This window comes from Ceratocystis lukuohia (assembly GCF_044167205.1).
Source record: "Ceratocystis lukuohia strain C4212 chromosome Unknown Supercontig1_pilon, whole genome shotgun sequence".
Classification (NCBI taxonomy): Eukaryota; Fungi; Ascomycota; class Sordariomycetes; order Microascales; family Ceratocystidaceae; genus Ceratocystis; species Ceratocystis lukuohia.
Window position 1 is genome coordinate 3540537 of NW_027263520.1, and position 25411 is coordinate 3565947.

Sequence of the window (25411 nt, forward strand, 5' to 3'; positions counted from 1 at the left end):
GATGTTAGAGGTTAACGGAGCTAAGAGGTCACAGCCTTCTCCTGGTCACCATCATAGACAGGCTGAATGGCTGGCCTCCTCCTGAGAAGGAAGCATCCCCAGGTATGGGTGATGGACAGGAGGCACATCTGTCCATTTTCTCTTAGCTACACTACAGTCCAAGGGGATAGTCGATGTCGAAGGTGTCTTGCTTTGCTTGCCTTCCTTAGTACCAACCAGGGTACTACCGGCTCTGTAGGTTTTACTATTATAAAGTATTGTATCACATCAACAACGTAGGCCCTCCAATCGGGAAAATTTCCTTCCATCCACGGCCGTGTCTTTTTGTCCTTCTTTTGGTCCCATTGATTCTTTTCTGATGGCACAGGCAGGGCCTCACGCACTCGGCCGACAGGAAGGGGGGGAGGCTTTGCCCACAGTCTTGTTCCCCTTTTTGTTTCTCCCCGTCTTTCGCTTCGCTTGTGGTTGTTTCGTTAAAGCAGTCAGTTTGGAGAGGGTTCAGTTGCAAAAGCTGTGCTGCTTTTTACTCGTCGACTTCTCTTGGCTGTCTACTGCACATGCTCTTTTTCCCTGTTGTCTTTATCGAAATGCGTACACATTCGCCATTGGCGTTAATATGCTGTCAACCTGTCATGCTGCAAATAGGCTTGGTCGTCGATGCACGTGCTTTAACGTGTTATTTGTAGTACAACCGTGTATGCAGTGATACTTAATACCTACATTCTTGCTCACTCTCAATCTCACTCTCGCCTTTTATCTCACTCTTACCCTCACTCTCTTCCTGTTCAATGCTTACATATTGAAATAGTCACATGCTCAACTCAGACAAGCAGAAACCAGAGGAAACATAACAAGAGCCTTACCAAGACATGCGTATCGTCCCTTTGCTTCGCAACTAGCACTACTATGCTATCTCCGCGCCAGCCCTATTGCATTTCTCCTGAGCTTTGTCCTCCTTCGCGTTCTCCTTCTCCCTATGTCCCCGACGTGTGTATGTCCTCTGATCACCTATCATTTTGATGTGTCCGATTTCCCTGTTCCCGGTTTGAGGCCAGGTTCCACAACGTACCCATTTTCTCTGTATTTATCTTCGCTTCCCTCGTCTTGGGCCTGATCCTTGATCTTGCTCTTGCCTCTGTCCCCAGATCCACAAGGACTTGAGATCTAAGCCAGCATAGAGCTACATCGCTTGCTGCTTTGATGCGATATGGCCTGATCTTAAAGTTATATCGTGCGTGCGGGGGCACTAGCTTTTCGTCAGCTGTCGATGCAACTACACAGCTCGAGTGCATACGTGGATACGTGGACTCGAGCTAAGTGTTATATTATGATCCTACTACGACTGCTACCCATCAACATCCGTTCATCCTTCCCCTTGAAACAGCTTACTACTTCCCTTGCCCTGTCCTCTATTGCCTCTGAGATTTCCTCCCACCCTCAGCATCACTACTATCTCTATCTCTCTCTCTCTCTCTCTTCATTTTGTTTAGTCTTGTCTTGCATGCAATGCATCATTCCATTCCATCCCAACAGTCGGTGAAGAGTCGAGCAGCTAAATATGGCCACAGTTCAAAACGCCCATGTCTCTGATAACCGTCCCATTTTATCCCTACTTTTATCATGCCCTTTTTGTGTTCTCGTCTATCTGATCTCACCCTTGTGTGTATCGCGATGTGATTCATTACACAAAATCCCGTGTAAGTCCGCATTAGATCTGTAGTATATGACTCCAAGCATCGTTTCGTTGGTAATATTAGCGGCGTAGATTTCATACGGCATATACAGTAAATCCAAACTAATCAAAGTAAATCCGAGGGTATTTGGAAACAAGCCAAAAAAAATAGGGGACAAGATGCCTCCATCCGTAGGCTACCCATCCGGCCATGCTATCAGTCTATCCTCCTCTCTCTAACTCACCCATTCTATGTTTATGATCTCATTCTCCTCCGTGCCTGCCTCACAAACTCCCAAGTCATTGTCCCCTAGCCGCCAACTCTGCGATATCCTCTGCACTAAGCCCGTACCGATCCCTCCAGAGCTTCCGTAGCATCTGATATAGGAACATATACTGGGACTCAGACTGCACCATGGTCTTGCGCTGTTCGCGCATCCAGTCCACTGTGCTAAAGATAAGATCGTTGCGAGTATCCACACCGCCTGGCGTCACCGGCGACATCTCTTCAGGCAGTGGAGGCGGTGCCATGCTTCCAGCAACCAGAGACACCCCATCGCCGGTCAGGAAGCCCATATCCAGCTCGCGTTTCAAAAATTCCAATGCAATAAAGGTCCCTGTACGGCCAACGCCAGCACTGCAGTGCACGATGCGTGGGTCACGCGTGTCTTTGCTGTAGTGCTGCGACAGCTCAATCAGCTGCAAAAACGCAGGCAGGTCTTCGGCTGTAGGGACGCCATAGTCAGGCCAACGAGTGTAGAAAAGGTGGCGGACAGTCCACTCGCGGGGCTTCTTAGAGTTGTCCGTATACTCCACGCGTAGCACCAGCTTTCTGGACTCGATGGCCCCATCTGCAAGAACCCTCCTAGATACAAAGCGGATCGATGCCCGCCAACCATCATGCCAAATGTCCTTGTCATTTAGGTGCATCACACTACCCTCTTCTAGAGGAAAATAAGGGAAGCACTTTGATCTCCGGCTTTCAACCAAGTTGGTCAGCTGCACAATCACAACTTGCTTTTGTATTTGTTCCGATATCATACGCCACACGTATGGCGTCGAGGCCAGTGTTGGACCCTGCATAGCAATATATCTCAAATCGGGCAGGTTTGCAGAGTCGTTAGGTGAAACCAGCGTGATAGGCGATGCATTGATGTAGTTCTGGGTCCCCTTGGGTACATTGAGAACAATGCGGTTATGCTTCCACGGCAGGATGTCTGGGTAGCGATCAAGATCCGGTTGGGCGTGCTCTGGATACCGAAATGACAGCCTGCGGGAAGGGCTGAAGGGGTTGTTTCCGTTTCTAGGCTCCGACGGGCTAGATAGAGATGCTGAAGCAGTCGCGGGCCGTGCCAGTGAGGATGTGCAGTTATCAGTTCTAGGGCGCCTGCTGCCGAAGGCAATCCGATTCCGTTCGATCCAAGTGAGTTCGTTGAACTTTGCTTTGATGTCTGCGTGCATAGGGCAAAGGATGCATTAGCAATAGTCTAAGGTAATAAGTAAATGGGGGATAAGAGTAGGAGGTAGCAATATAAAGCAATAAATATTATCATCACTTACCCTGGGTAGACGACGACATGAAGAGAGGCATTTTGACGCCCTTAGGAGATGGCGTGCGAATGCCATTACTTCTTCTGTTTGCCGCCGCAGTTGCAGAGGCTGAGCTAGAGTTCATCATTGATGTCACAGACAGTGGAGAGAGTACTCTGGGCGAGCTAGTCCATTGTTGGTGTGAACTTGATAATGCCGTGGAAGAAGCATCGGCGTTTTTGGCAGCAGTATTCCCATGGCCCCAGAAGGACGACGAGTTAGAGAATGCTGGGGGCTTTGTCCTAAGGGCTGGGGACTGGAGTTTCGATTTTTGAGCGGCGCTGGCATTTCCTTTTTTGTTCTTTTCCATCCTGACACTCCCGCTAAAGCTACTACGACGTGGAGTGTTGAGTGAAGGGACCGTGCCAGCGTTAGCAGTAGTGCCAGTAGCAACAATTGACAGGCCTGAGCCCGAGCCTGCTCGTACATTGCTATTATGGGTGTTTTGGCCAGAGTTCGACTGGGACATCATGTTGGACGAAGAAGAGGTGGCCAATAGCGGGAAGTCGGCCACGGCAGACGTGGCACCGGCCGACGGTGGGGCAGCAACAGCGATTGCATCGATAGAGGGGTTGTGGAGAGCAGCACCAGTAGAAATGGGCGGCGGAGCGGGCGATCGTGCACGTTTCATTGGGCTGCGGATTTGCAGGTTGCGGAACGCAACGGGAATGCGATCGGCACGGATGGGCTTTGAGCGGAGGGGAATAAAGGGAGCTGTGCTAGTATTGGGTCTGGTAGCAATGGTCGAGGTAGAGGGAGAAGTAGAAGTAGGATTGGCAGTGGCAATGGCAGTGGCAGCAGCAAAGGCGACAGCTGACTGCGGTGACGTGGTTTTGGTGGTAATCGCCAAGGTAGACGACACTGGCTGGATGGTTTCAAAAGTAGCGCTAGGCATCTGCTGCAGTTGGATTTGCATGGGGTTTTCTGACGAGACTGTGGCCTCGTTTTTGTTGATTAAATTTTCAGCTTGGGGCTGGAATGCCAACGACGACGAGGAGGACTGCAGCGATGGCTGCAGCGGGACGGCAGCGATCTGAGGTGGGGAGCTAGATGGGAGGGCAGGTGTGGTTGTGGCCTGAGCAGTAAGGGCAGTGGTAATGTTCTTCTTATCTTTACCTCTAGCCCAACGGTGGCGACGTTTTTGGCGACGGCTAGGTGCAGTAGAGTTGATAGTGTCTAGCGGGGGCTGGCAGGGGGTAGTTGCTGCTGCTGCGACTGTGGTTTCAGTAGTCTCGCCAGTAGCGGTGGCAATGACAGTGGTGGTAGTAGCAGGGTCCGTCTTTTTTAAAACAGAGGCCTTTTTGGTGGGGTCAGGGGGCTTATTGTTAGCGTCAGGCTGCTGCCGCTGCTGCTGCTGCTGCTGCTGCTCTTCCTGCTCTTGCTGCTGCTGTGGCTGTAGCTTCTCGTGTTTGTGCCGACGTCTGTGTCGATATCTGTACCTGTGTGTAGGGTTTTGTTTCACAACGTCTTCGGTTGCAGCAGTGGTTGCAGGCACAGTTGCCGCTGCAGTCGTTTCTTTTTGTGGGCGCGCGCTCGTACTTTTGGCTACTCTTGTACCCTGGCTTTGGCCTGAACTTTTGCCGGCGCTTGGATTGGGCGGTAACGACGATGACAGCGTTATAGCAGCGTTGATTGCAGAGGCCGAGCCAGACAGTGCAGATTTCAGGGTTCGTAAACGGTGAAGAGGCTGTTTGGATCTGGTAGGCACTGGTGCAGAAGCAGACACAGCTATCAAGTCAGGATGGCTGGCGGAAGGGGGAGAGGGGGGGAGGAGACGAAGTGACGTGGTTTTTTTCAGGTGGACTGGCAGTCCTGTGACGACGACGGCGATGCATGGGAAAACGGTTCATTTTGAAGGAAAGCTGGCAGGCGGCTCTATCACAGAGTCAAGGAGAAAGGCATACAGGGGGGTATGAGCGGATAAGCTTTGTGATGTTTCTCCCCGCTATTGTCTCTGGCCTCTTGTCTACGGGCCTGAGACTAATCTAGGTTGATTGGCCACAAGTAGGTCTGAGCTTCAACTAGCCCTCGGAGGTCTTTCTTTGTCTTTTTGCCTTCTTTCTTTTTTGGTGATTCTCTTATGCCCCCTTGTCGTTGGCTGCTTTGGCTTGGCTTGGCCTCTGCTCACCTTCCAGGGAATAGGATTTTATGGCTTTCTTATGCCAGCTTGTGCAGTAGTGGTGCAAGGCTATATAGCGCGCTCTATAAAAAGTAAAGAAGCACAGGGCCTAGAAATGCACCGGCACAGCAAGCAGGCAAGCAAGCAGAGTGGGCGGGGGTTTTGTCGGCTACGTCCCAAGATAGACTTTTCTGGCGGCGGGAAGAAGAAAAGGGAAAAGACATGCAGTGAGAACAATGGCGGGGACGAGCGGCCCGGACAGGTGTGTTATTGTGTATGTGCGTACCCGAGCGAACAATAGAAGCGGTTTTGGCTGTCGTTGTCACTGTGGCTATGGGCGTTAATGCTGGCGCATAACAAGAACCTACGTCAAGCTTTGCGTAGACAATAGAGCGATCATCGAATGCAAGCTGGTTGGCTGCTATTCTGCCATACGTGAAATAATGAGGGGTAGGCGAGGCGCGATGATGGGATGACCGCGTAGAAAGACCTAGCCTGGCGTAGCTGGTAGCTGAGCGAGTGCAGATTTATATAGCGCTACTTTTCTCTCTCGGCGAGTCAAGTTCGAGTGCGATCAATCATGCCTACGATCAATTTGTGCCTTGTTTATCGTGTGTTCCGTATGAGATTTTGTAATGTGTGATCGCCGGACACATGAACGCCGGTAGCTCGAGAATCTCAAGCATAAAATAAAAAAAAGAAATAAGTGCGCTAATTCTTTGTAGAAGACGAAGAAAATACGCAGTTGAGTTTTACAGAAGTGGTGCCATATTAAGCCAGGTCTTTGTGGGCTGCATGCTATGATTGGCCATGTTTTTAGGACTGCATAGTGCGGTGCTACAATTTGGCATGGCTGCATATAGCCCCTGTGTAGCCTAGAGCCTTTAAGCACCCTCTAGAAGCCCATCGCTTAGTAGCTCCCCCCACAACTTAGAAGGCTCAAAGCCCACCTAAATCCCCTCAAGCTTTCAACTCTGGCCTTGCCCTCCCCTGCTTCAACCTTAGGGTCCGGGCTTCTTCCTCACTAGGGCTTAAAATAATGGCGCCACTCAAGTCAAAAAGCTTGGGCCTTCCTTTTTTATTCTTTTTAGCAGCCAACCCTTTTGATGGGCGTCTAGGCACAGGCGGTGTTCAAAGTGTTTCTGTTAGATTACTACATATTTTTGGCAGCATGCGAAAAAAAAAATACAATGAAAATGATGAACTAATATCGCACACGTTTCCCCAAGATAGTTGAGAGCGGCATTTTCGCCTGTCCAGTAAAAAAAACCTAAGCCATGTTGGCCGACTGAAGTCACTAATGCTCTGGGTTAATCCGATAACCCTAGGCCCACACTAAAATACGCGCCTTGGTTTCTGGCCTCTAACCGGTTACCAAGAGTTGAGCGTGAGGACAACCTCTTCGCGAAATGTTTCAATATAAAAATCCCTTGAAACAAGGGAAATAGAAGTAGTAGAAGTACAAATTAAAATCGGCAGAATCACCACCACATACATGGAATATAAAAATACACAGGCTCACAAACTAGCCTAATAATAAACCGCCTGGAGTCGCAATAACATCCCGCATCAATAAATGCTGTTGTCTTCCCTCAACTGGGGGTCGAGTACAGCGCAGTGATATACTCGCCACACTCTATATCCTGTTTCAGCGAGACCTTGTGGCGCTTCTTGCCATCTAGCATTACCGTTCGCTGCGGGGCGGCTTGTAATCTCTGCGACTCAGCCACTTGCGTTCCCTCCGCCCCATCTGATGGCGGTGGAATATTTGACGGCGCGCTTAGGTTTGCTCGTTTACCTGTACCCAGCTGATAGTGCTCGTTACCTCCCCACACCAATATGTCACGTCCAGCCTGTGGCGAAGCCCCGTCTAGGATTGCTGCTGAGTGAGTTGCGCCTACGCTCAGCTTGCCAACTCGGATGGGCACTAGGGCACCTGTTGTATCGCTGAACTCGGTCAGACCCGATAGTGCTCGCATCTTGCTGGGGATCGATGTCATATGAAGCCAGTGTCCGGTGCCCAGACTGCCTAGATGGCCTTGGCCTGCCGCCCAGACATCGACCGACTCAGGCAACCCGGGATTTGCCGCGGCAAAGAAAGTGTTGTTGCCGCCAGCGGCAATTTTGCCAAGCTTAGCATCAGCCGAGCGGCCGTACATCGGATGGCTGGAAATCTTAACAGGCTTGTCCATTTGTGTAGTGCCCGAAGGGTTAGGCATACCCAGCTGTCCAAACATGTTGTCACCAAAGCCAAACGACTGGCCATCCTTGTCAAGCACAATAGAGTGTCTGTCACCTGTGGCTATCTGAACGACATGGACATCCTTGAGGCTAGGGACTTCATGTGACTGATAGTAAGGACCGCTGGGACGGTTATCCCAAGTCAGGCCAGGGACACCTAGCTGGCCGTGGGCCGGGAACTTGGAGGTGCTAGAAGCAGCAGAGAACACACGGCCCGCACTAGTTAGTAGCAGGCAATGGTCAGTCCCACTGCTGATGTCCGTGACCTTCTCGCCACGAGCTAGCTTAGCCGGAGTTATGGTACGGAAGGCCAGGCCGGGCGAAGCACTGCTGGATGACCAAAAAGATGGTAGCCATGAGCCACTGCTATTGGTATTTTTCTGGGCTTCCGCTTCCAAGTCCCTTTGGTCGGCAATGAGGTCCGTCTTGGATGCAGGCAGAGAGTAAACGCCGCCGTTGGCTGCTAGAGCAATGATACGGTCACTCGAAACTGCAATCTTGACAATGTTCTTGCCCTTCAGCGTCGTCGTAGGTTCAAACTTCTCCTTGTCAAACCCCTTGCCCCATTGTACAATGTCGCCTCTCTCCGTTACAGCAGCGCCAAAGTTGTGGCGCAGTTTGACATCGCGGAGAAGCTGTCCGTCAAAGTACTTGATGCGTCTAGGTACACGCACGTACGTTTCCTGGGAATTGGGGTCTGCTACTTTGCTGGCGTTTAAGCCCCAGACATACAGGCCCGGAACATCCCAGCTCTTGGGGATTGCATTGAGATCGGTTTGAGATACCAGGGTCTGGGATGCTAGCTTGGCCTTTGTTGGCTTGACTCTCGACCTGTCGAGCTTCTTTTGATCTTCCTCCGTAGGTTCACCCGAAATAGCACGTGCAATTGTGGGGTAGTAGTAGACAATAGCAGCTGCAGTGCCGAATGCTAGCGCGCCTCTGGCGGTCTTAGCTAGACGTTGGGTAGTCCGTCTCGAAGCATAGCATCGGGCCTGGGAGGCATTGCCTGGGATGACTGGGCCATGAGAGCCTGCAATAGTGGCACGCCGCAAGGCAGCTGACGGTATTCTAAATGCTCCAAGACTAGGCATTTTATGACTGATGACTTGTAAAAACGAATTCGGGAAATATAGAAAACCATGAGGATATTGGCAAAAAGTTCAAAAACGAACTTTCAAAATGCTGAAAAAAATGATCGTGCTTTGATTGGTTGAGCTACCTAAGGTAGAGAGCTCACAACCCTAGTGCACATAGTCACGTGAAGATACTGGCTATCTAGTCCCCAGGACAGACAATCCCCACTACGAAACGTCGCCTGTAATTGAAGCTACACGATAGCTCTGCAAGTTTCGCAACCGACGCTTGACAATCACAATGTATGATGACCAATGGTATAACTTTGTGCCTGAAGCTACCAATAAACCCACCAGAACATCTGGCCAGCCGACCAGAAGCCACGGGCGCAAGCCGTCTTTGCTACAACAACCGAATGTACGTGAACACAGAAGCTTCGGCAACTATCACAGGCAGTCCAACTTGGTCCGGAGGATGCTGATGATTTGACTCTTGTCTTGACTTGAAGACACGCCGCTGATCGATTCTCCGCCGTGTTGAATTCTAGATATCCTCGGATGTGCGCAGTAGTAGTGAGATTTCCAGGCCAGTACTGGCTGTCGTAGAAGACGAAGGGGACAGCTTCCCCGAGCCCCAAGTATTGCGACGAGCCGCATCATCTAGCGATCTTATACACCCGCGACAAAAGTACACCGTAAGAAAGTTTAGCAAAAGAACTACAAAAGCCTCCCGTCTTCCGGCACTTTCATTGGAGGGCTACACCTCAGCCGATGACGAGGAGGAATCAGATTGCGACGAGCAGCTTCAAGAGAAGAGCCGTAATGTATACATGTACGCTTTCATGAATTCCTTTTGAAATTAACGTCAAGTGCGTTTCTATACATTTGGACTAACTGTGGGATCAACAGTGCATACCAGGCCCAGCTGACCCTCACTGAAGGTCATCTTGACAACTTGATATCCGATACCGATGATACCCTGAGGCTTCTTGAAAAGCTCACAAGCTCATTCAAGGCTGTCGAGCTGCAAACGACCTCATTTAGATCACAGTGTGAAGACCTTATTGCCGACCAGGAACGCTTGAAAAAGCTTTCCGATGAAGTTGGTACTGATCTTCACTACTATGCGTACCTCGATAATGCGACACGGAGGCTCAATGCACCGGGCGCGAGTAAGCTGGTGGATGACTCTTCATTTGCTGATATCTTTCGACATCTGGACTCCTGCATTGACTTTATGTCTAAACATGTATGATCTGCCCTCAGGCGCATGACCGGCTATTGTATTTGCTAACTTTGTTATCTAGACATCATACCGAGATGCAGAATCATATCTCGCTCGTTACCAATCCCTTTTGACAAAGGCTCTTCACCTCCTTGAAACCGGGCTGAGCAACAAGCTTGACAAGGTTGCCATGAATCTTGCACCACAACTAAACAATACTAACTCGGAATCTGCACAACATGCGCTATCCTATGATCGGTTCGGCGAGATGACTCTCGAGTCTTATTCCCTTGTGCCTAACATCCACGAAGTTACATGCCGCATTTATGACAAGACTGGAATCCATAAGGACGACATCATTGCCAGCGAAATTTATGAGGGAAGTGCAAAAAACATGTTTTACACGTATCTGTCCGTCCGCGACCGTCACATGCGCACGATTGCCCACCGTGACATAGAAGAGTACAAAGCCAGCCAGGCCCAGGGTGTTTCTATCGAGTCAGCTTCTCGAAAATACATCAAACAATGTTTTGAACGAGCCTTTAACGAGGTCAATCTCTTTGCCAAAATTTTCAACGTGCTACCGCGACGTAGCCCTGATGACGACTCTGTGTATGCCGTGCTCAAGTCCCATCAGCGCTTCCTCGTGAACCCAGCAAACATGGCTCCTCCAGGCGCTGCAATTCAGGCTGGTCTGCAGGCTGCAGAGCTGCGGACAATTTGCAATATAGTTGGATGGCTCTCGAACGAGTATTTGGTGTCAGACTACGATGAGTCAGACTCGCCGTTTTCTATATTTTCGCGGGAATATGCTGCTGCATTGCTGTCGGACCACATGTGGCCGTTTGTTGAGAGGGGGTTTGAAGCTGAAGTCTCCAAGATCATTACAAAGGCACCGGTTGCGCCTGAGTCTCTGCAGATCCCCAAGGTTGTTGGCCCGCTGCCTGTTTCCAACGCCTATCCAACGGTTAAGGTTGCCCTGGCTCTGCTTGACATGTTTGATCAGTGCATGCCCAAGGAACGCAGTGTAGGTTGCTATTGATATGTTCCATGATGGAATATCTGTGTACTGACATTTTTATAGAAACAGAGCGCCACTGTGTTCAATATAGTCCGCGAGACTATTCGCGCGCTCCAACGTATCGAGACAAAAATGAAAGCAACCAAGGGCTCTTCTGACTCAGACGTCTTCATGATCAAGAATTTGCTTGTGCTGCGCAACCAGCTCGTTAGCCTTGAATTCGGTGATGTAAGACAGCAGTCTACAGCTGGTGGTGGCGCCCTCGGTCCTATTTGGGACACGATCAACCCGCAGGCCTGGGTTGGCTTCCTTAGTAGCATTATGAGTGCTGCCCCACTGCCTATCTGGTCGCGTGGCTTGACGGGCAGCGCAACGCCGGTACCGCCCCCGGCGCCTGCGTTGACGCAGGAGAACATGAGCGAGCACCTTGATGAGCTGCTACGTAGGGCGATTTATGCGTTCACGGGCAAGTGGGCAGCGAAGGTGGTAGAGGCAGAGGCCAAGAAGGATGATGGCAAGACTCTGGCAGCAATCGATGTAGAGTTGGACACCTTGCTGGAGAATGTGTTTGGCAATCAGCGAGAGGTTATGGATAGGCTGAAGGAGGCGATTGATGCGAATGTAGATGTGCAAAAGGGGAAGAAGTAGGAAATGGGGAGCTATAGCATTGGTGTCGAGGAAGCGGAGGCGTTCTTACTCCCCACGATGGCCGTAACAAAAATGCACACACATGATGTCATGAATACATAAGGGAAATCGCCATGAACGCAGGCTGGCAACTTGGAACATCAAAAAGGAGAGCGACCAAGCAGGGACTCGAACCCTGAGCCTTTGCCAAGTCGTTGAAGAACCGGAAGACAACGCGCTACCATTGCGCCACTCAGCCAAGCTTATTCCTGTCAAATTCGCCGGTATCCGGAACTATGTGGGCCACAAGAAAATTGGCGATTTCGCCCCACCAGGGCCTTTTCATTTTTCATTTTTCACAATTTTGTTTTTCTTTTACTCTGCGACGACCACAGGATAAAGGCGAGTGACAAGAATGCTTGGGAGTATGCGCGCTTCTCTCGCCCAAAGTTCGTTGTCAGCCTTGCAGAGGACCAATTATGTCCGGTAACCAATCCGGCGTGGTTCGATCTTGGAGATTCCGGCAGACGTTAAATAAACACCATTCTTTTTTTTCGAGGCTAACAAGCGAATTTCCAGCTGTTTAGCACGCCATCGCCGCTTCCAGGGCATAGCCACCTGTAGGGCCTGTGATTGTAGGCGCTGTTGGTGGTGGATACAGTAGTGAAGGCTGTAGAGGATGCGCTAGAAGGCTCCGTAGCAGTATTAGAAATTGGAACTTAAGGGTGGTGATATTTTGCGTAAATATTGTGTGACACCCGATTAGCAATCCTTTTTTGTTGCTCTTTTCTTTGCTACCACTTTGATCGTCGGAAGCTCCAACCGTATTACTTGGATTTCTGTACACTTTGTTTTCTTTTTTTCCACGGAGTTCTCTAATACTTGTTTGCTTATCTTTACAGAAGCTTAATCTTTTGTGTGGATCTCTTATCAGAAGCTTCCCCGGATATCGGCCTTTGATCTCCACTACGACTATCCTTTTGTTCTTCCGTTTCTCTTCACTTTGGCTGTTCCTATCGTGCTTTTGTCTATAGTTATAGTGACTGTTTATCATCATGGGTGATCTTGAAGGAACCAACTCGAGCCTTGAGACTGCCAAGGACCTGTTTTCTGGCGCTGTGGGTGGTGTTGCCCAGGTGCTGATTGGTATGTGCACTATAGACTGTATACTGCGGAGCTCTTCCTGCAGCATACGCATCAACCTCATACTGTAGCTAACCCGTTATTCCAGGCCAGCCCTTTGACATTGTCAAGGTGCGTCTTCAGACCTCTTCGCAGTATGGTTCTGCTCTCAGCGCTGCATCCAGCATCTGGAAGACAGAGGGTCCTCTAGCATTTTATAAGGGCACCCTTACGCCACTCCTCGGAATTGGGGCTTGTGTGTCTGTGCAATTCGGCGGCTTCCACCAAGCTCGCCGTTGGTTTGAGCAGCGCAATGCCGCAGCTGCCGGTGAGGAGCCTAATTCTACTGCGGCTTCTTCTGCTCTGACATACCCACAGTATTACGCCGCCGGAGCCTTTGCCGGTATTGCCAATACTGTCCTTAGCGCTCCGATTGAGCACGTGCGTATCCGGCTCCAGACGCAGCCGCACGGCGCTAACCGTCTATATGCGGGCCCATGGGACTGTGTGCGCAAGTTATGCATACAGGGGGGTGGCATTGGTGGGCTATATCGCGGTGGAGCTGTGACTGTGTTGCGTGAGGCACAAGCGTACGGCATGTGGTTTCTGTCGTTTGAAATGATGATGAACTGGGATGCAAAGCGGCTGGGCATCGACCGCAAGGACATACCTACATACAAAGTGGCGCTGTATGGTGGCCTGGCTGGTGAGGCCTTATGGGCTTCAAGTTACCCGCTAGATGTGATCAAGAGTAAGATGCAGGTTGATGGCTTTGGAAAGGATCAGACGTACAAGACCATGCGGGATTGCTTTGCTAAGACGTGGAAGGCGGAGGGCATGATGGGCTTCTGGAAGGGACTGGGCCCGACCCTGTTGCGTGCCATGCCCGTAAGTGCAGGCACCTTTGTCGTTGTTGAGATGACGAGGCGTGCTATTAGCTGAAGGGGCCTGGGGATTTAAGTCATGCACGGTATCGGTTTCCTTGTTCGGCGGTAAATTCTTTTTGAAGGGTCGGGCGTTTTCGTGATTGCCAGCAATAATAAAACAGGTGTTTGCTTCAGGGTCTCTCCAGAATTCTTCTTTTCCACTGTTATAAATCTTGCCCTCTTCATCTACTCTTTTTTCCTTCCTTTTTCTTCAGAGAACAATCAAGTCTTATCCTCCCTATCCCGCGATATATCTCTATTTGCCCTGGCGTGCTCTAGTCTTGAGTCTCAACTCTGCGTTCTAAGATATTCCGGGCATTAACAGGACTTAGGTTCTCCATTCCCAGCTCCGAAAGCACCTTCTTGGCCTCAGTATTGTCGGTGAACACCATATCTGTAACTTTCTTTAGCGTTAACGGGTTCTCTTCGGATGATTCGATCGGTAGATTGAGGAGTCTAGAGCCTTCAGCAAGACTATTGATTGAGCTTGATGCGCCAGGGATATATCTCTCAATAACTGAGCATACCGCCTCGACATCGCGTGCAAACTGTGCTGCTCCGTATGCTGTAAAGTTCTGTCGCGTCAATACATCCGACCACAAAGAGAACTGCAGCTTGTCGAGGGCATCACGCCAGGTACGCCGGAGAGGGGCCGATCCAAGAATCTTGGAGAGGAATTCAAGGTTGCGGGTGATAGTCTAACTAAGGTGTCAGTAAGATTAATCGTAAGGAAGGATGGAATGGCAACATACGCTGAGTGTTGTCTCAAGCTCGGGTGTTATGGATAGGGAAGAAATGTCTGCAGCCACACTAAGTTAGTACAACACACAATACTAGGATACCTAAAGATACAAAAACGATGCAACATACCAGCAGTATCTTCCAGAAGCGTGGTCCACTGCAAGCGCCCAGTGTACAGCCTTAGGGCTTTGTTATGGGACTCGACGATGGCTCCTACTAGCAACTCATGTGCTAGTTTCTTTCTGTGCGTGTAGGCCATGATGGTCTCATCAAACAGTACGCCTTCTCTTGTTTCTGAGTCTACTGCCGTTGAAATCCGGTCCTTGACTTGTTCTACACTCACGCCGCTCGTCACACGCTTGTGGTCGTTCTTCTTGGTACGCCCATGAAGCTCATACCAAAGAGCAACAAAAAACTATAATTTAATGTTAGTGCATGGGCTTGGTTCAAGTCCTTGGTCTGGTTGGCCCTACCTCTTCGTTACTCCAGTCCTTGAGCGTTGTGATGATATGGTCAGAACTACCATACACCTTGCATAACGACTCCATTCCGCCAGTTCCCTCTAGGGCGGCCGCCTGCTCTTTGGTTAAACCATGCAATGTACGGCCCACGGTTGATGTCATGGCTTGATATGCCTGGAGACTATTGCTTAGGTAATCGTGATACTCATCCATAATATCTAGCTGGATATTGATGAGGAACTTGAGTCTGTGCTTGAACTTTCGCACACGCTGGTACTGCATGGTAACAGACTTGAGTAGGTCAGTTACCTTAACGGCACCCTTTGTGGGCTTGGTCTTGCCAGCCCCACCATAGTCGTAATCAATAGTCTTGGAGTCTGGTGCTTCCATGATAGACTGTAGTCGTTCCATTGCAAACTTTCTCTCTGCCATGAACCAGGGGTCAAACCACTTGTCCAGAATAGTAGTGGTTAGACCAGCCCAGCCGTCCGGGCTGCCATCGTCATAGTTGAACTTGGCTCTGATGCTGTCATCAAAATCCATCAGAGCAATTATGAACCGGCTGAGCAATGCACCATTGCCCGAGATTTCCTTCAACACAAGCTCTGCCTTCCTCTGCATTGCGGGGAGCATGGTAGTAATAAAGGCACAAACCGGATCAACATAGACCAAGTTATTAGCTACGGGAGTGTTCTTAACCTTCAACGCCATCAAGTAGCCCAGATTATCTCGAAAGAAGTCTTCCCATTTCTCTATAGTGGCAAGAAACCAGGGGAAGCAGTGCGTTGTTGCTGACTGTGCCGCACTAGTAGGCTTGTCGCTCATGAAGTGATACTCAAACTCCGAGATAAAGACCTGGCACATGATATCAAACGGCAAAAGGGACACGGCGTGCTTCGCAGACAGAATCTCGCTTGACTGGAGCTCCAGAACCTTATCGACACAGAGAATCCACTCATCGTCCATTTCCGATTCAGGATCAACCATTGGCCATTTTCGCGCCGCAAGAATAGTCTCAAGCTGTGTTGCCGTGGCAGTTTTCAGTTCAGCCCATAGATCTGTTGCCAAGGTTTCGATGTATCCAACAAGATGAACTGCAGCTTCGTCTGCTGCGCTGTGTAGCTTGCGCATATTGTCTGCGAGGCCTTTGAGCTGCCCATAAGGAACTATGGCAGCTTTAGGGCTCTCTACGACCTTCTTTAGGGCTTGAGTTTTCAGATCATGTGCATCCTGTAACAGCTCGAGGTATGATTTGGCCAATTCAACAGTTTGAATTTTGCGCAGAGGCTCTTGAAGACGCTGGATAGCTTCGGTCGGGGCAGCTGCCGTTGAAGCTGTAGCAACGCTTTCGTCAATTTTCCTTTGTAGCTGCTGGAACTCAGCGATTCTATCGTTGAGACTGGCTTCCTCTACGTCTTGAGCACTTCTAGCGTAGTCAAGTTCGTTTATTGTCGAGTCCAGTTGTCTCTGTAGCTGATCACGTTGGTCCTCCACACTAGCTAAGAGCTCGTCGAGGCTAGAAAAATCGTCAAGGGTTTGTAGCTTATCGTCGAGGTAGTCGGCGATACGCATGTCAACGGGCGTCATTTCTGCCATTTTGTATGCCGCTGAAGCTTTTTCAAGTCGTAAATTGATTTAAAATAGGGAATAGAGCGTGCGAGCTGTTCTAGAAGCGCTTTTGCTAGAAGAACATCAGACTGCCACCTTGAAGCCTGAAGCCGACTTTGAGTGGGGCAAGCTCGCAGCACACGATTGGTGGCATTCTAGGACGCTAGCTCTTATCGATAAACAGTTAAAGTCAACGTCATTTGAGGCAAGTGCTTGGCTTCATCGATCTCCAAGCCTGTCTTGTGATGACAGGTAGTTGCGATTTGCAAACAGTTAATCAAAGATTGCTTAGTAAAATATAACTTATGGTGTGTCCACAACAAATATAGATTTTTTTTGACAAAGTACATCATCTCCAATATCGATAGCCACCCCCCCATTCATTTCTTAGTATAGCTTCACCATCGCTTAGTTTCAGTGTTTTATCTATTTGAATTATCTCAGTCTATTATTTATGCATCCTTCATTCCAATAGGGATCCATCTCTATCGACCCCAAGCAGCCGCATCTGAAAAAGGCCTTGCGAGTCCTATTCTATAGTGTGCGCACGACAAACAACATCTCGATTTTTAACGGCTTCTCTCGTCAATCCAAGGGGATTGGCCCAATGCCGTCTCCGGACCGAACCGTCTTCTTTGGCTCGCAACTTGGCGATGTTCTGATCACGAACTACAGCTACACCGACTCTGCCTTTCTTCTCCTCCTCCAAGATGCATACCTCTGTATACAATACCTTCGGAACTTCCCCTCTGTCATCTTCCCATTGACACCATGCAACTCGGGGTCCATGAACGAGCTGTATCCGAGCCCTGGAAACCTGACAATATTGGCTCTTCAGTTTCTCCTGTTGCTCTTCCAGTTCGTTCTCCTGATTGCTCTTCTACCTTTCGCTACTTTGCCAGTATGGGTGTCGGCCCTTTATATTGGAATTTTTGTTTTGATAAACAACTTGGTCTGCTGGCTATTTCTCAATGGCCCTGAAAGGATTTATTGGTCACATCCAGACCTGACGTCTTTTGATGACCAGCACAGCAAGGAGCAATGGGTCTTTATCAATGGTGTTAGCACCGGGTAAGCTAGGCACCATGTCAACCCCACGTAGTATCGTAATCTCCAAAACTAATGCTTTCTTGAATTAGCCAACGTTGGTTACAAAACAGTATCGATCGACTAGCCATCACTTTCCGGCGTCCCGTCATGGGCATCCACAACAGAACTTAGGGTCTTTTGTTCGATCTAGTCGAGTGTCTATTCCAAAGATGTTTCGGCTATGCCACTCGTGACGTTCGCTCTTGCTACGCGATCATCAAACAGATACTAATCAACCCTGATATTGAAAAAGTCGTCCTGATTTCTCATTCACAAGGAGGTATTATCACAAGCATGGTCATTGACTGGGCTCTCCAGGAGCTACCTCAAGACCTAGTGAGAAAGATTGAGGTGTACACATTTGGAAACGCGGCCAACCACTTCAATAGCCCTGCTCGCTCAACTACTCCAGACAACAATTCGAGCATATCGCAGTCTTTTGACAGTTCCAGCGGCAATGCACCCTCCAGCAGCCTCATAGATCCTCCTGGTAACCTTCATATGCCTGCATCAAGGACGCCTAATGACGAACCTCTCGAAAATATCGAAGATCGTGCTATATACTACATCGAGCATTATGCCCACACTACTGATTATGTCTCCCTTATAAGTGTCCTCCATTTTACAACGCTAAAACACCCACAGGGCCATATCCCCAACTACATTGGGCGCGTCTTTGCTCGCACATCTGAGGAAACTAGTGGCCATCAGTTTGTCCAGCACTACCTTGACGGCATGTTCCCCATTGAAAAAACAGAATCAGGCCAATACACTGCGATCGAGGAATCGGAATTCATGAATTCCGACCTTTATATTATCGAGGGGCTTGAAGTGTCAAAAGGCTCTTTGAGGCCTATAAATGATATCGGCCCCTACGAGGGCAAGCTAGATGCACCTTGGGTCGCTGAGTCCTGTCAGGACGCACGGCTAACCACGTACAACTCTTCTGAACAAGGACGGGTCGTGAAGGTAAAGGACATGAGTCGTCTTTGGCGATACTTGAATGGACGGACGCCAGAGCAGTGAATGATGGCTTGAGGATGAGGTGGAGAGTGTTAAGTGGAGCCCATATCTTGGATTTAAACCCATAAACCCTATTATTTACCCTCATCTTCCAACTATTATCAATACAAATTATCATCAGTTACTTGATTATGTATCCCTCTGTGATTCTCATTTATATATCACGATGAAAACTTTCTACCTACCCTTGGGGTTATTTGTGTTTCCCTCTGTTAATCCTTCTTGTCTTCGGCTCCATGGGATCTTACATCTTCTTTGGCAATGTTCCTTTTCTCCGATGTCCCGAGCCCCGAACCTACTCAAAAATAAGGCGCTTTATTTTATTTTACTTTACTCGGTTTTCTTGCTGGGGAACGGAGCGAGGGTGCAAAGAGCATCTGGGACGAAGGCGAGTCTGCCCATAAGAAGCGGACTGGGGAAAATTAGAAATAAAGGACAGCAACGCGGAAGCCAGCGAGAGTACTGTTGTTGGTAATCTTGAAGCCTTCTTCTCTTACTTTTGGGGAGGAAATCTTTTTTCTTCTCGTCTGTGATGAAAGTGGAGACATTGAAATTATGTCTCGGCCTTTTCGTGGGGTATCACTTTTTCTCTAGTTGGTGTCGGAAACTAATAACTTTCAGTTACAGCATACTACGCAGCGAGAACAAAGCATTAGCCTCTTCTAGACTCTATTATGATAGTCTTTGAGGCCCGCGAGATGATGGATTTGCCAATGCTTTCATTTTCGTGTAAATGACTTTTTATCATGTGTGGTCACAATAGCCTCCTGGCAAGTGCATTGCAGCAGAACAAAAAACAAAGGTACGTGGAAAATGTGGTTAAATTGGTACAGAAGGGAGGCAGCGCAAGCTTGCCAAAGACACTCTCGCAAGATTCAGCATGCCAGTTTTCCCAAAGCCTCGTAGACCGTGATGTGATTTTGATACAGAGTTTAAGTCTGAAAAAGAAAACTTGATTAGCATACATGTGGGGAACGGATATATAGGTTGTTGGAAGCTCTTGTTGCTCCTCGGAAACAATGAAGGAGGGGTGTATAACTTACGAACTTGGCCATCAGGGCAACCATCAGGTCGAACAGACCAATGGCCTCGACGAAGGCGAAACCCAGAATGGCGTAGGAGAACAGCTGGCCACGGAGAGCGGGGTTGCGGGCAACACCGTTCAGCAGGGCAGCGAAAACCAGACCAATACCGATACCAGCACCGGTCAGACCGATAGCGGCAGCACCCATACCAATGTTCTTGGAGACCTCAACCATGGCGTTGGCAACCTCCGAGGAGTAGGCACGGCGGCCGACAACCTGGCGAGCGACGAGCTGCTGGCGGGCAGCTATTTTGAGGGCGTGTTAGCAATCCATATTTCTAGTATAATCCAAGTCATCACGAAAGAAACATCACCATCAAGCTGGCATCAAAACAGCAAGTAGGCAGACTCAACATGATTATAGTGCAAATCAATTCGATAGTCCCATCTCGAACAACCAATTGGTATCACGAGACCAAAAGTAGGCTTATAGTATTGTGTGATGTCGTGTTCGGAGGCGACGGTCGAAGTCGGAAGCCAGATGAGTGTTTTTGCGTTATTTTTCAGCCTCGTGCATTTTTTTTCCATTTTCGGGCTGCAACTTGGCTTGACTTGCTAGGTTGTTTTCGATTTCAGGACACCTGTTCGGCAGGCATTGAGCTAGGAGACAAGGCACACGCACAATACTATCTGATTCCGAGGCCAATTGGCATTGGAGAAGCAAGCCATTGGCCCGAACGGTGATTGTGAATCCAAGTAGAAAAGGACAGAAGGTTATTTTCAACCATGGCCTAGAACAATTGGATGGGTTTCGAGATGGGAATATCGTTTGCTGGCTACCAATTGATGTTTCTTTTGATTTTGGTGCTCAATGGTGCAAGAGCCCTAGTGAGAACAGCAATGGGGATGTAGAGTTTTCTTACCAGCGAAGGTGCGCTGCGAGGGGCGGGCGACCTTAGCCGCAGAGGCAATGCGAGAAACAACGCGGGAAGACATTATGATGGTTTTTGAGGAGGGGATGATGGAAAACAAGGAGAAAGGAAAAGAGAAGGCCGCTGGGATGTGCGAGGAGTTTTGAGGAAGCTTATGGAGCTTTGGGGAAGGGGAAAGAAAAAGGAGTAGAAAGGTAGAAAAAGGGCAAGAAAGTAAAACCCAGTGAGGAACGCTCGGGGACAGCAAAATTTCAAGCCAATAAGAGCGGACCTTGCAGATGGCTCGGAGGAAGTCGGACACACAACGGTGGAAGAATAGTGGATCGTTGGAGTGGTTTCGAGCACTAAAAAAGCACAAAATAGCGCCTAGGGGACCCTCAACAAGCCATTGAGCCATTCGGTGACTATAACAGGGCCAGGATAGTCGTGGCCTCAGGTGTCAACAAACCCAGGTTGCAGCATATACAAGTACCACCAGAACCCCGCATTTCACTATACGTGACAGAAGTATCTCAGTAACAAAAAGAAAAAAACTCCTAGTACCCATCACCATTGTGTGCTGAAGATTGTCGGTCACCCGCTGAAGCCCCAAAACCGAATGCATTCCAGACCTTTTAAGGAAAGCCAAGTAGCCCCTACAACTGTAATGTGAAGGCCTAGGTCTAGAGAATTCAATGAACCTTGCAAAAATAGGAAACTATAATCTCTCTCATCACGCACCTCAATGATTTGAACATCAGCGCTATACGCACAAGAATAGCTTCTCCGGTTGCCATCGTGAACCAGCCTATCGCCCGTTTGGCCAGGGTTCATCTATCTGGTCCTACTGCAGAATAACTGGGGACGATGGAGTAGCTCAACCAAGTCATCCCAAGCCTCCCGTCCTGTTGTTGTACCCGTACCTGTTTCCATATTTTGTTTTCCGACAATGGAGAACTAGCACCCTCCCTCTACAAACCAATTGGCAGGAGAAACTCGTAGATGTCCAAATCAGATAGCAATCTGAGAAGTCGCGATGTGATGACGCACGCTATTACCTATTTCTTTTAGGACAAGTAGATTTTTTCGACGTTCTTTGTTTTTCAGTTTCTATGTATCTTGACGCTATGCAACAGCTTCGTTGGATCCTGTTCTTACCAAGAATAACAAAAAGTCCTTACTGTTTCTATGTATGAATGTTTGGGGCAGAAATGCCAGGGAGGGCTGAATTCAGCGAGCTGAACTTGACTTAACACCAACTATCTGCAGCTCTTCTTTGCTCCAGTAATTGTTAATCATAAAGCCACCATCAGAGCGCTCGTGAAGGTTAGCTCAGCCTAAATTCACCACGACCTTTGTTCTTAATGCTAGGTTATGTGCCACCGATTTCGGTATACTATTCTCGGCTTCATAACTTGACAGGCTAGCTAGCATATAATGGACTATATGCCGTTCGTTATTTGATAGACAAATCACTCGTTCATCTCTATCGCGATAATTAAGCTGTGATAGGGACGTACCGATTGTGGACATAAAGCGCCTCACTCCGTCGCGAGCTTCCCCATTATCAAGATCAAGGCCACTTGGTCAAGATCTTCACTCTGGTTAGATTCAGCTTGTGAGCCTTTCATTCTCCCAGGCTTATGCCTAAACACCAGTCACGTAGTCCTTAAAATGCACAGTTAGAAGTATCCACAAGAGACCTTCCTCATCTACGGGCGGTCTTTGATTGTATTTTTTTTCATTCCTTACGCATATTGGGTGGATGGCTAGAAGTTGTCAGCTCCTGCTGCTATGCTGACATCACATCCCCGTGACCATTTATATGAATCATCCAATATCTTAATTTTCATGAGGATGTCTTGCAAAACGCATTGTCTATTACGACAAAAGCGCCCTGTACCTGTCCAGGTTTCATTGGTAGCGGTCTTCATTCATAACAAATTTGGCTTTTGTGCCATTGGTGTATTTTCCGCCAACAACCTGACCATCCCATGCAAAAGCAACCCATAATCGCGTTCCAGCATCAGTCCATCCAATGAAAAATGCTTATTCAGTAGCAGAGACCACACGGGCTAGAAGAGAAAGTATTGTTAGCTTGATGTCTGATTTGAGTTTCTAATGTAGCAAGCCAAGTTGGTTGTGACCGAGTTTGATGTGACATACTGTAGATCTGCATCTTGCTGTGCTGGACAACGGGCTTGATCAGACCCTCCTCCTCAAGCTCCTTGAGGCACTTGCGGGCGAGAGAGCCGTTGATCTTCATGCGGTCGACGAGGGTAGCGACGGTGACGAGGCGGTAGGACTGGACATCCTTGTGCAGTCTCTCAGAGACGTTCTTCTCCAGGTAGACGGCGTGCTGGGCCCTGTAGAAAATAAGCGGTTAACATCAAGTAGCCATCACTAGCGAGCTTGTCAAATGCAGTGCGAGTTCTGTAGAAGAAATCGAATTGCTGATCTCTTTCCGCGAGAACACAAGGTTTGCAGCGCATGTCTTCATCTCACCACACACTTTGATGCGAGTGATTAAGCGGAAAGACAACAACGATGTGGTCTTCTGCAGCACAGAACGGTGGCATGGCGATGCTTGTAGAGAGTGTACTCACTTGTCCTTGACCTTGCCCTTCGACCACTTCTTCTTCTGCTTCTTAGCCGCGGGCGCCATATTGTCTGATGTGTGATAATTTGGATGGTGTCGCTGGAAGAAAGAATTAATCTTCGAGGGGTCGCGAAACGATAGTATTGGCTTTGGAGGTTTGGGGTATCTCAAAATCCTTAGTAATCCGCATAATCAATGAGGGCACACAGGGCACACACACAAAAGGGCAGCTTAGCCCTAGGTCATGTGGGGACTTTTTGAGCCACAACAAGAGCTCATTGGTTGCACCCTATTTTGCTGCAAAGGGTGCCCCACTATTGTTAGTGAATGGTAGGCGCACCCACTTTAGTTTTCGAACTTTGGATTTTGGAATTGGGAAATCTCACAAAGACCCAGAATCTCCAGATTACATTGACGACGTCTCTCCGTGTTGAGACCTTACCATTTCGCCAAACCGACCCCTTTTTCCCCGTCGAAACGCGATCACAGTCAACATGAGCGACAGCGGTGACGTCGAAGTCCAGGCCAACGCCTACCAGGTCCTGCCCAAGGACGTCCAGACCGATGGTCAGGTCCGTCTGTTCAACAAGTGGGATTAGTACGTTGCCATCTCTCTCCCGGTGATGCGTTTGCGATGAAGCTTTGGCAAAAATCAAGATGAAATTTCGCCCAACGTTTAGTCTCAATCGGATTGATAAACCAGACGAGGACAAGCATGTAGAATGATTAAACTAACAATAATTGCAGCACCGAGGTTGAGGTCCGCGATATCTCTCTGACGTACGAAACGCCCATTCTCATTTCCGCCATCTCCCACATTATGAACACACCAAACTAACTTTAAGAAAAGCGATTACATCTCTCTGCGTCACCCCGTCTACGTTACCCACACCGCTGGCCGTTATGCCGCCAAGCGTTTCCGCAAGGCCAACTGCCCTATCATCGAGCGCCTGACCAACTCTCTGATGATGCACGTGAGTCTCACCCTTCAGCTTAGGCATTTTGCTTTCTTGGCCAAGCCAGGTCCATACGCAAAGCCTCCAATTTCATTTTTTGTTAACACGCTAACTAATTTGTGATAATAGGGCCGCAACAACGGTAAGAAGCTGATGGCTACCCGTATCGTTGCCCACGCTTTCGAGATCGTGAGTTAAACCCCATTCAGTGACGCTCCGCAGCAGGAGAAGTCAAGTCTCTATCTATCACCTTTAGACCTCGTATTCTGACCACAGAACTCTACACAGATCTACCTGATGACCGACCAGAACCCCATCCAGGTCGCTGTTGATGCCATCGTCAACTGCGGTCCCCGTGAAGACTCTACTCGTATCGGTTCCGCTGGTACCGTCCGCAGACAAGCCGTTGATGTCTCTCCCCTGCGCAGAGTCAACCAAGCCATCTCCCTGCTGACCACCGGTGCTCGTGAGGCTTCTTTCCGCAACGTCAAGTCTATTGCCGAGTGCCTTGCCGAGGAGCTGATCAACGCTGCCAAGGGTTCCAGCAACTCCTATGCCATCAAGAAGAAGGATGAGCTGGAGCGTGTCGCCAAGAGCAACCGGTAAACGGAGAAGCTTTGGAGAAATTCTTTCTCATTGGATCAAGAAAAGGACAAGAAAGAGAGAATCAATACAAATGGGAGAATTCAAAAAAAAAGTTTTTTTCTGGAAATGGTTTTACATGGTGTGGTTTAGGCATCTTTCGAGCGGCTCTGTATTTTTGCGTGAAAGGGTACGAAAACGCGGCGCACGGCAATGCTATGCTAAAGGGCAAAACAAGCTATCTATCAATTGTAGCCGGCCCATGAATGGATTAACGAAGTCCTTTTTTCTTCTTTTTTTCTTCTGGAACTTTGCCGATTCCCCTTTTGCTTGTGGTAGTTCTGCTTCTTCTTATATTTATGCCTGAGAGGATATTGAAGGTGTCACCTTGAAAGTGCTGGGGCTCAAATTTTGCACTGGGTCTGAACATAACCCTAAAGACAGACAAAGCAGCAATGGAATGCGGAAATAATACACACACACCTAGATATAGCAAAAGCCATCATATCATCAATGTATTTACCAGGTCCACGTTACACACGCATTATGATAGCATCCAGTTGAGCAAGTGCCGTGTAACGTCATGTTCCTCGCTGTTCCCTTTTCTGCACCATGTCAAACATGGAAAGATTAGACAGTCCTGCAAGTTTTATCGTCTTGGCGGATAACCGCCATATTGCAAAGCAAACGCTTTTACTGATAAACATGTAAGTGATCTCGTTTCTCTACTATGAGATATTTTGCGCCCTTCTTTTGACATTAGTGCTGCGTTTCCATCGATTCTCGACGCTTCTACACGGT

The 25411-nt window shown here is 48.8% G+C and overlaps 9 protein-coding genes across 9 annotated transcripts; 4 read left to right on the top strand and 5 right to left on the bottom strand.

Moving 5' to 3' along the window:
- Positions 1–1972: 1972 nt before the first annotated feature.
- Positions 1973–5112, bottom strand: HOO65_010891 (Protein-tyrosine phosphatase; the record flags this gene model as incomplete). The annotated part of the gene is made up of 3 exons (XM_071005372.1): positions 1973–3123; positions 3233–4969; positions 5088–5112. 3 exons carry the CDS (start codon positions 5110–5112, stop codon positions 1973–1975), a joined length of 2913 nt encoding a protein of 970 aa, XP_070862713.1.
- Positions 5113–6973: 1861 nt separating this feature from the next.
- On the bottom strand, positions 6974–8713 carry HOO65_010892 (Protein FMP25 mitochondrial; the record flags this gene model as incomplete). Its single annotated transcript, XM_070999827.1, has 1 exon — positions 6974–8713. The coding sequence occupies one exon, from the start codon at positions 8711–8713 to the stop codon at positions 6974–6976; it is 1740 nt and encodes a 579-aa protein (XP_070862714.1).
- Positions 8714–8996: 283 nt separating this feature from the next.
- Positions 8997–11589, top strand: HOO65_010893 (Sec34-like family protein; the record flags this gene model as incomplete). Its single annotated transcript, XM_071005452.1, has 5 exons — positions 8997–9113; positions 9244–9527; positions 9605–9944; positions 10003–10947; positions 11005–11589. The coding sequence occupies 5 exons, from the start codon at positions 8997–8999 to the stop codon at positions 11587–11589; spliced, it is 2271 nt and encodes a 756-aa protein (XP_070862715.1).
- A 1034-nt stretch (positions 11590–12623) lies between these two features.
- On the top strand, positions 12624–13632 carry HOO65_010894 (putative carrier protein ymc1 protein; the record flags this gene model as incomplete). Its single annotated transcript, XM_071006034.1, has 2 exons — positions 12624–12714; positions 12800–13632. The coding sequence occupies 2 exons, from the start codon at positions 12624–12626 to the stop codon at positions 13630–13632; spliced, it is 924 nt and encodes a 307-aa protein (XP_070862716.1).
- Positions 13633–13891: 259 nt separating this feature from the next.
- Positions 13892–16414, bottom strand: HOO65_010895 (RINT-1 family protein; the record flags this gene model as incomplete). The annotated part of the gene is made up of 4 exons (XM_071005471.1): positions 13892–14314; positions 14369–14415; positions 14487–14772; positions 14831–16414. The coding sequence occupies 4 exons, from the start codon at positions 16412–16414 to the stop codon at positions 13892–13894; spliced, it is 2340 nt and encodes a 779-aa protein (XP_070862717.1).
- Positions 16415–17033: 619 nt separating this feature from the next.
- HOO65_010896 (uncharacterized protein) lies at positions 17034–18541 on the top strand (the record flags this gene model as incomplete). Its single annotated transcript, XM_071005781.1, has 2 exons — positions 17034–17497; positions 17686–18541. 2 exons carry the CDS (start codon positions 17034–17036, stop codon positions 18539–18541), a joined length of 1320 nt encoding a protein of 439 aa, XP_070862718.1.
- Positions 18542–19091: 550 nt separating this feature from the next.
- On the bottom strand, positions 19092–20558 carry HOO65_010897 (F-type H -transporting ATPase subunit C; the record flags this gene model as incomplete). The annotated part of the gene is made up of 3 exons (XM_071005805.1): positions 19092–19145; positions 19582–19868; positions 20486–20558. 3 exons carry the CDS (start codon positions 20556–20558, stop codon positions 19092–19094), a joined length of 414 nt encoding a protein of 137 aa, XP_070862719.1.
- A 1964-nt stretch (positions 20559–22522) lies between these two features.
- Positions 22523–23138, bottom strand: HOO65_010898 (40S ribosomal protein eS25; the record flags this gene model as incomplete). The annotated part of the gene is made up of 3 exons (XM_071006175.1): positions 22523–22548; positions 22640–22839; positions 23080–23138. The coding sequence occupies 3 exons, from the start codon at positions 23136–23138 to the stop codon at positions 22523–22525; spliced, it is 285 nt and encodes a 94-aa protein (XP_070862720.1).
- A 428-nt stretch (positions 23139–23566) lies between these two features.
- On the top strand, positions 23567–24634 carry HOO65_010899 (40S ribosomal protein uS7; the record flags this gene model as incomplete). The annotated part of the gene is made up of 5 exons (XM_071006010.1): positions 23567–23670; positions 23820–23852; positions 23923–24046; positions 24158–24217; positions 24317–24634. 5 exons carry the CDS (start codon positions 23567–23569, stop codon positions 24632–24634), a joined length of 639 nt encoding a protein of 212 aa, XP_070862721.1.
- Between the last annotated feature and the right edge of the window lie 777 nt (positions 24635–25411).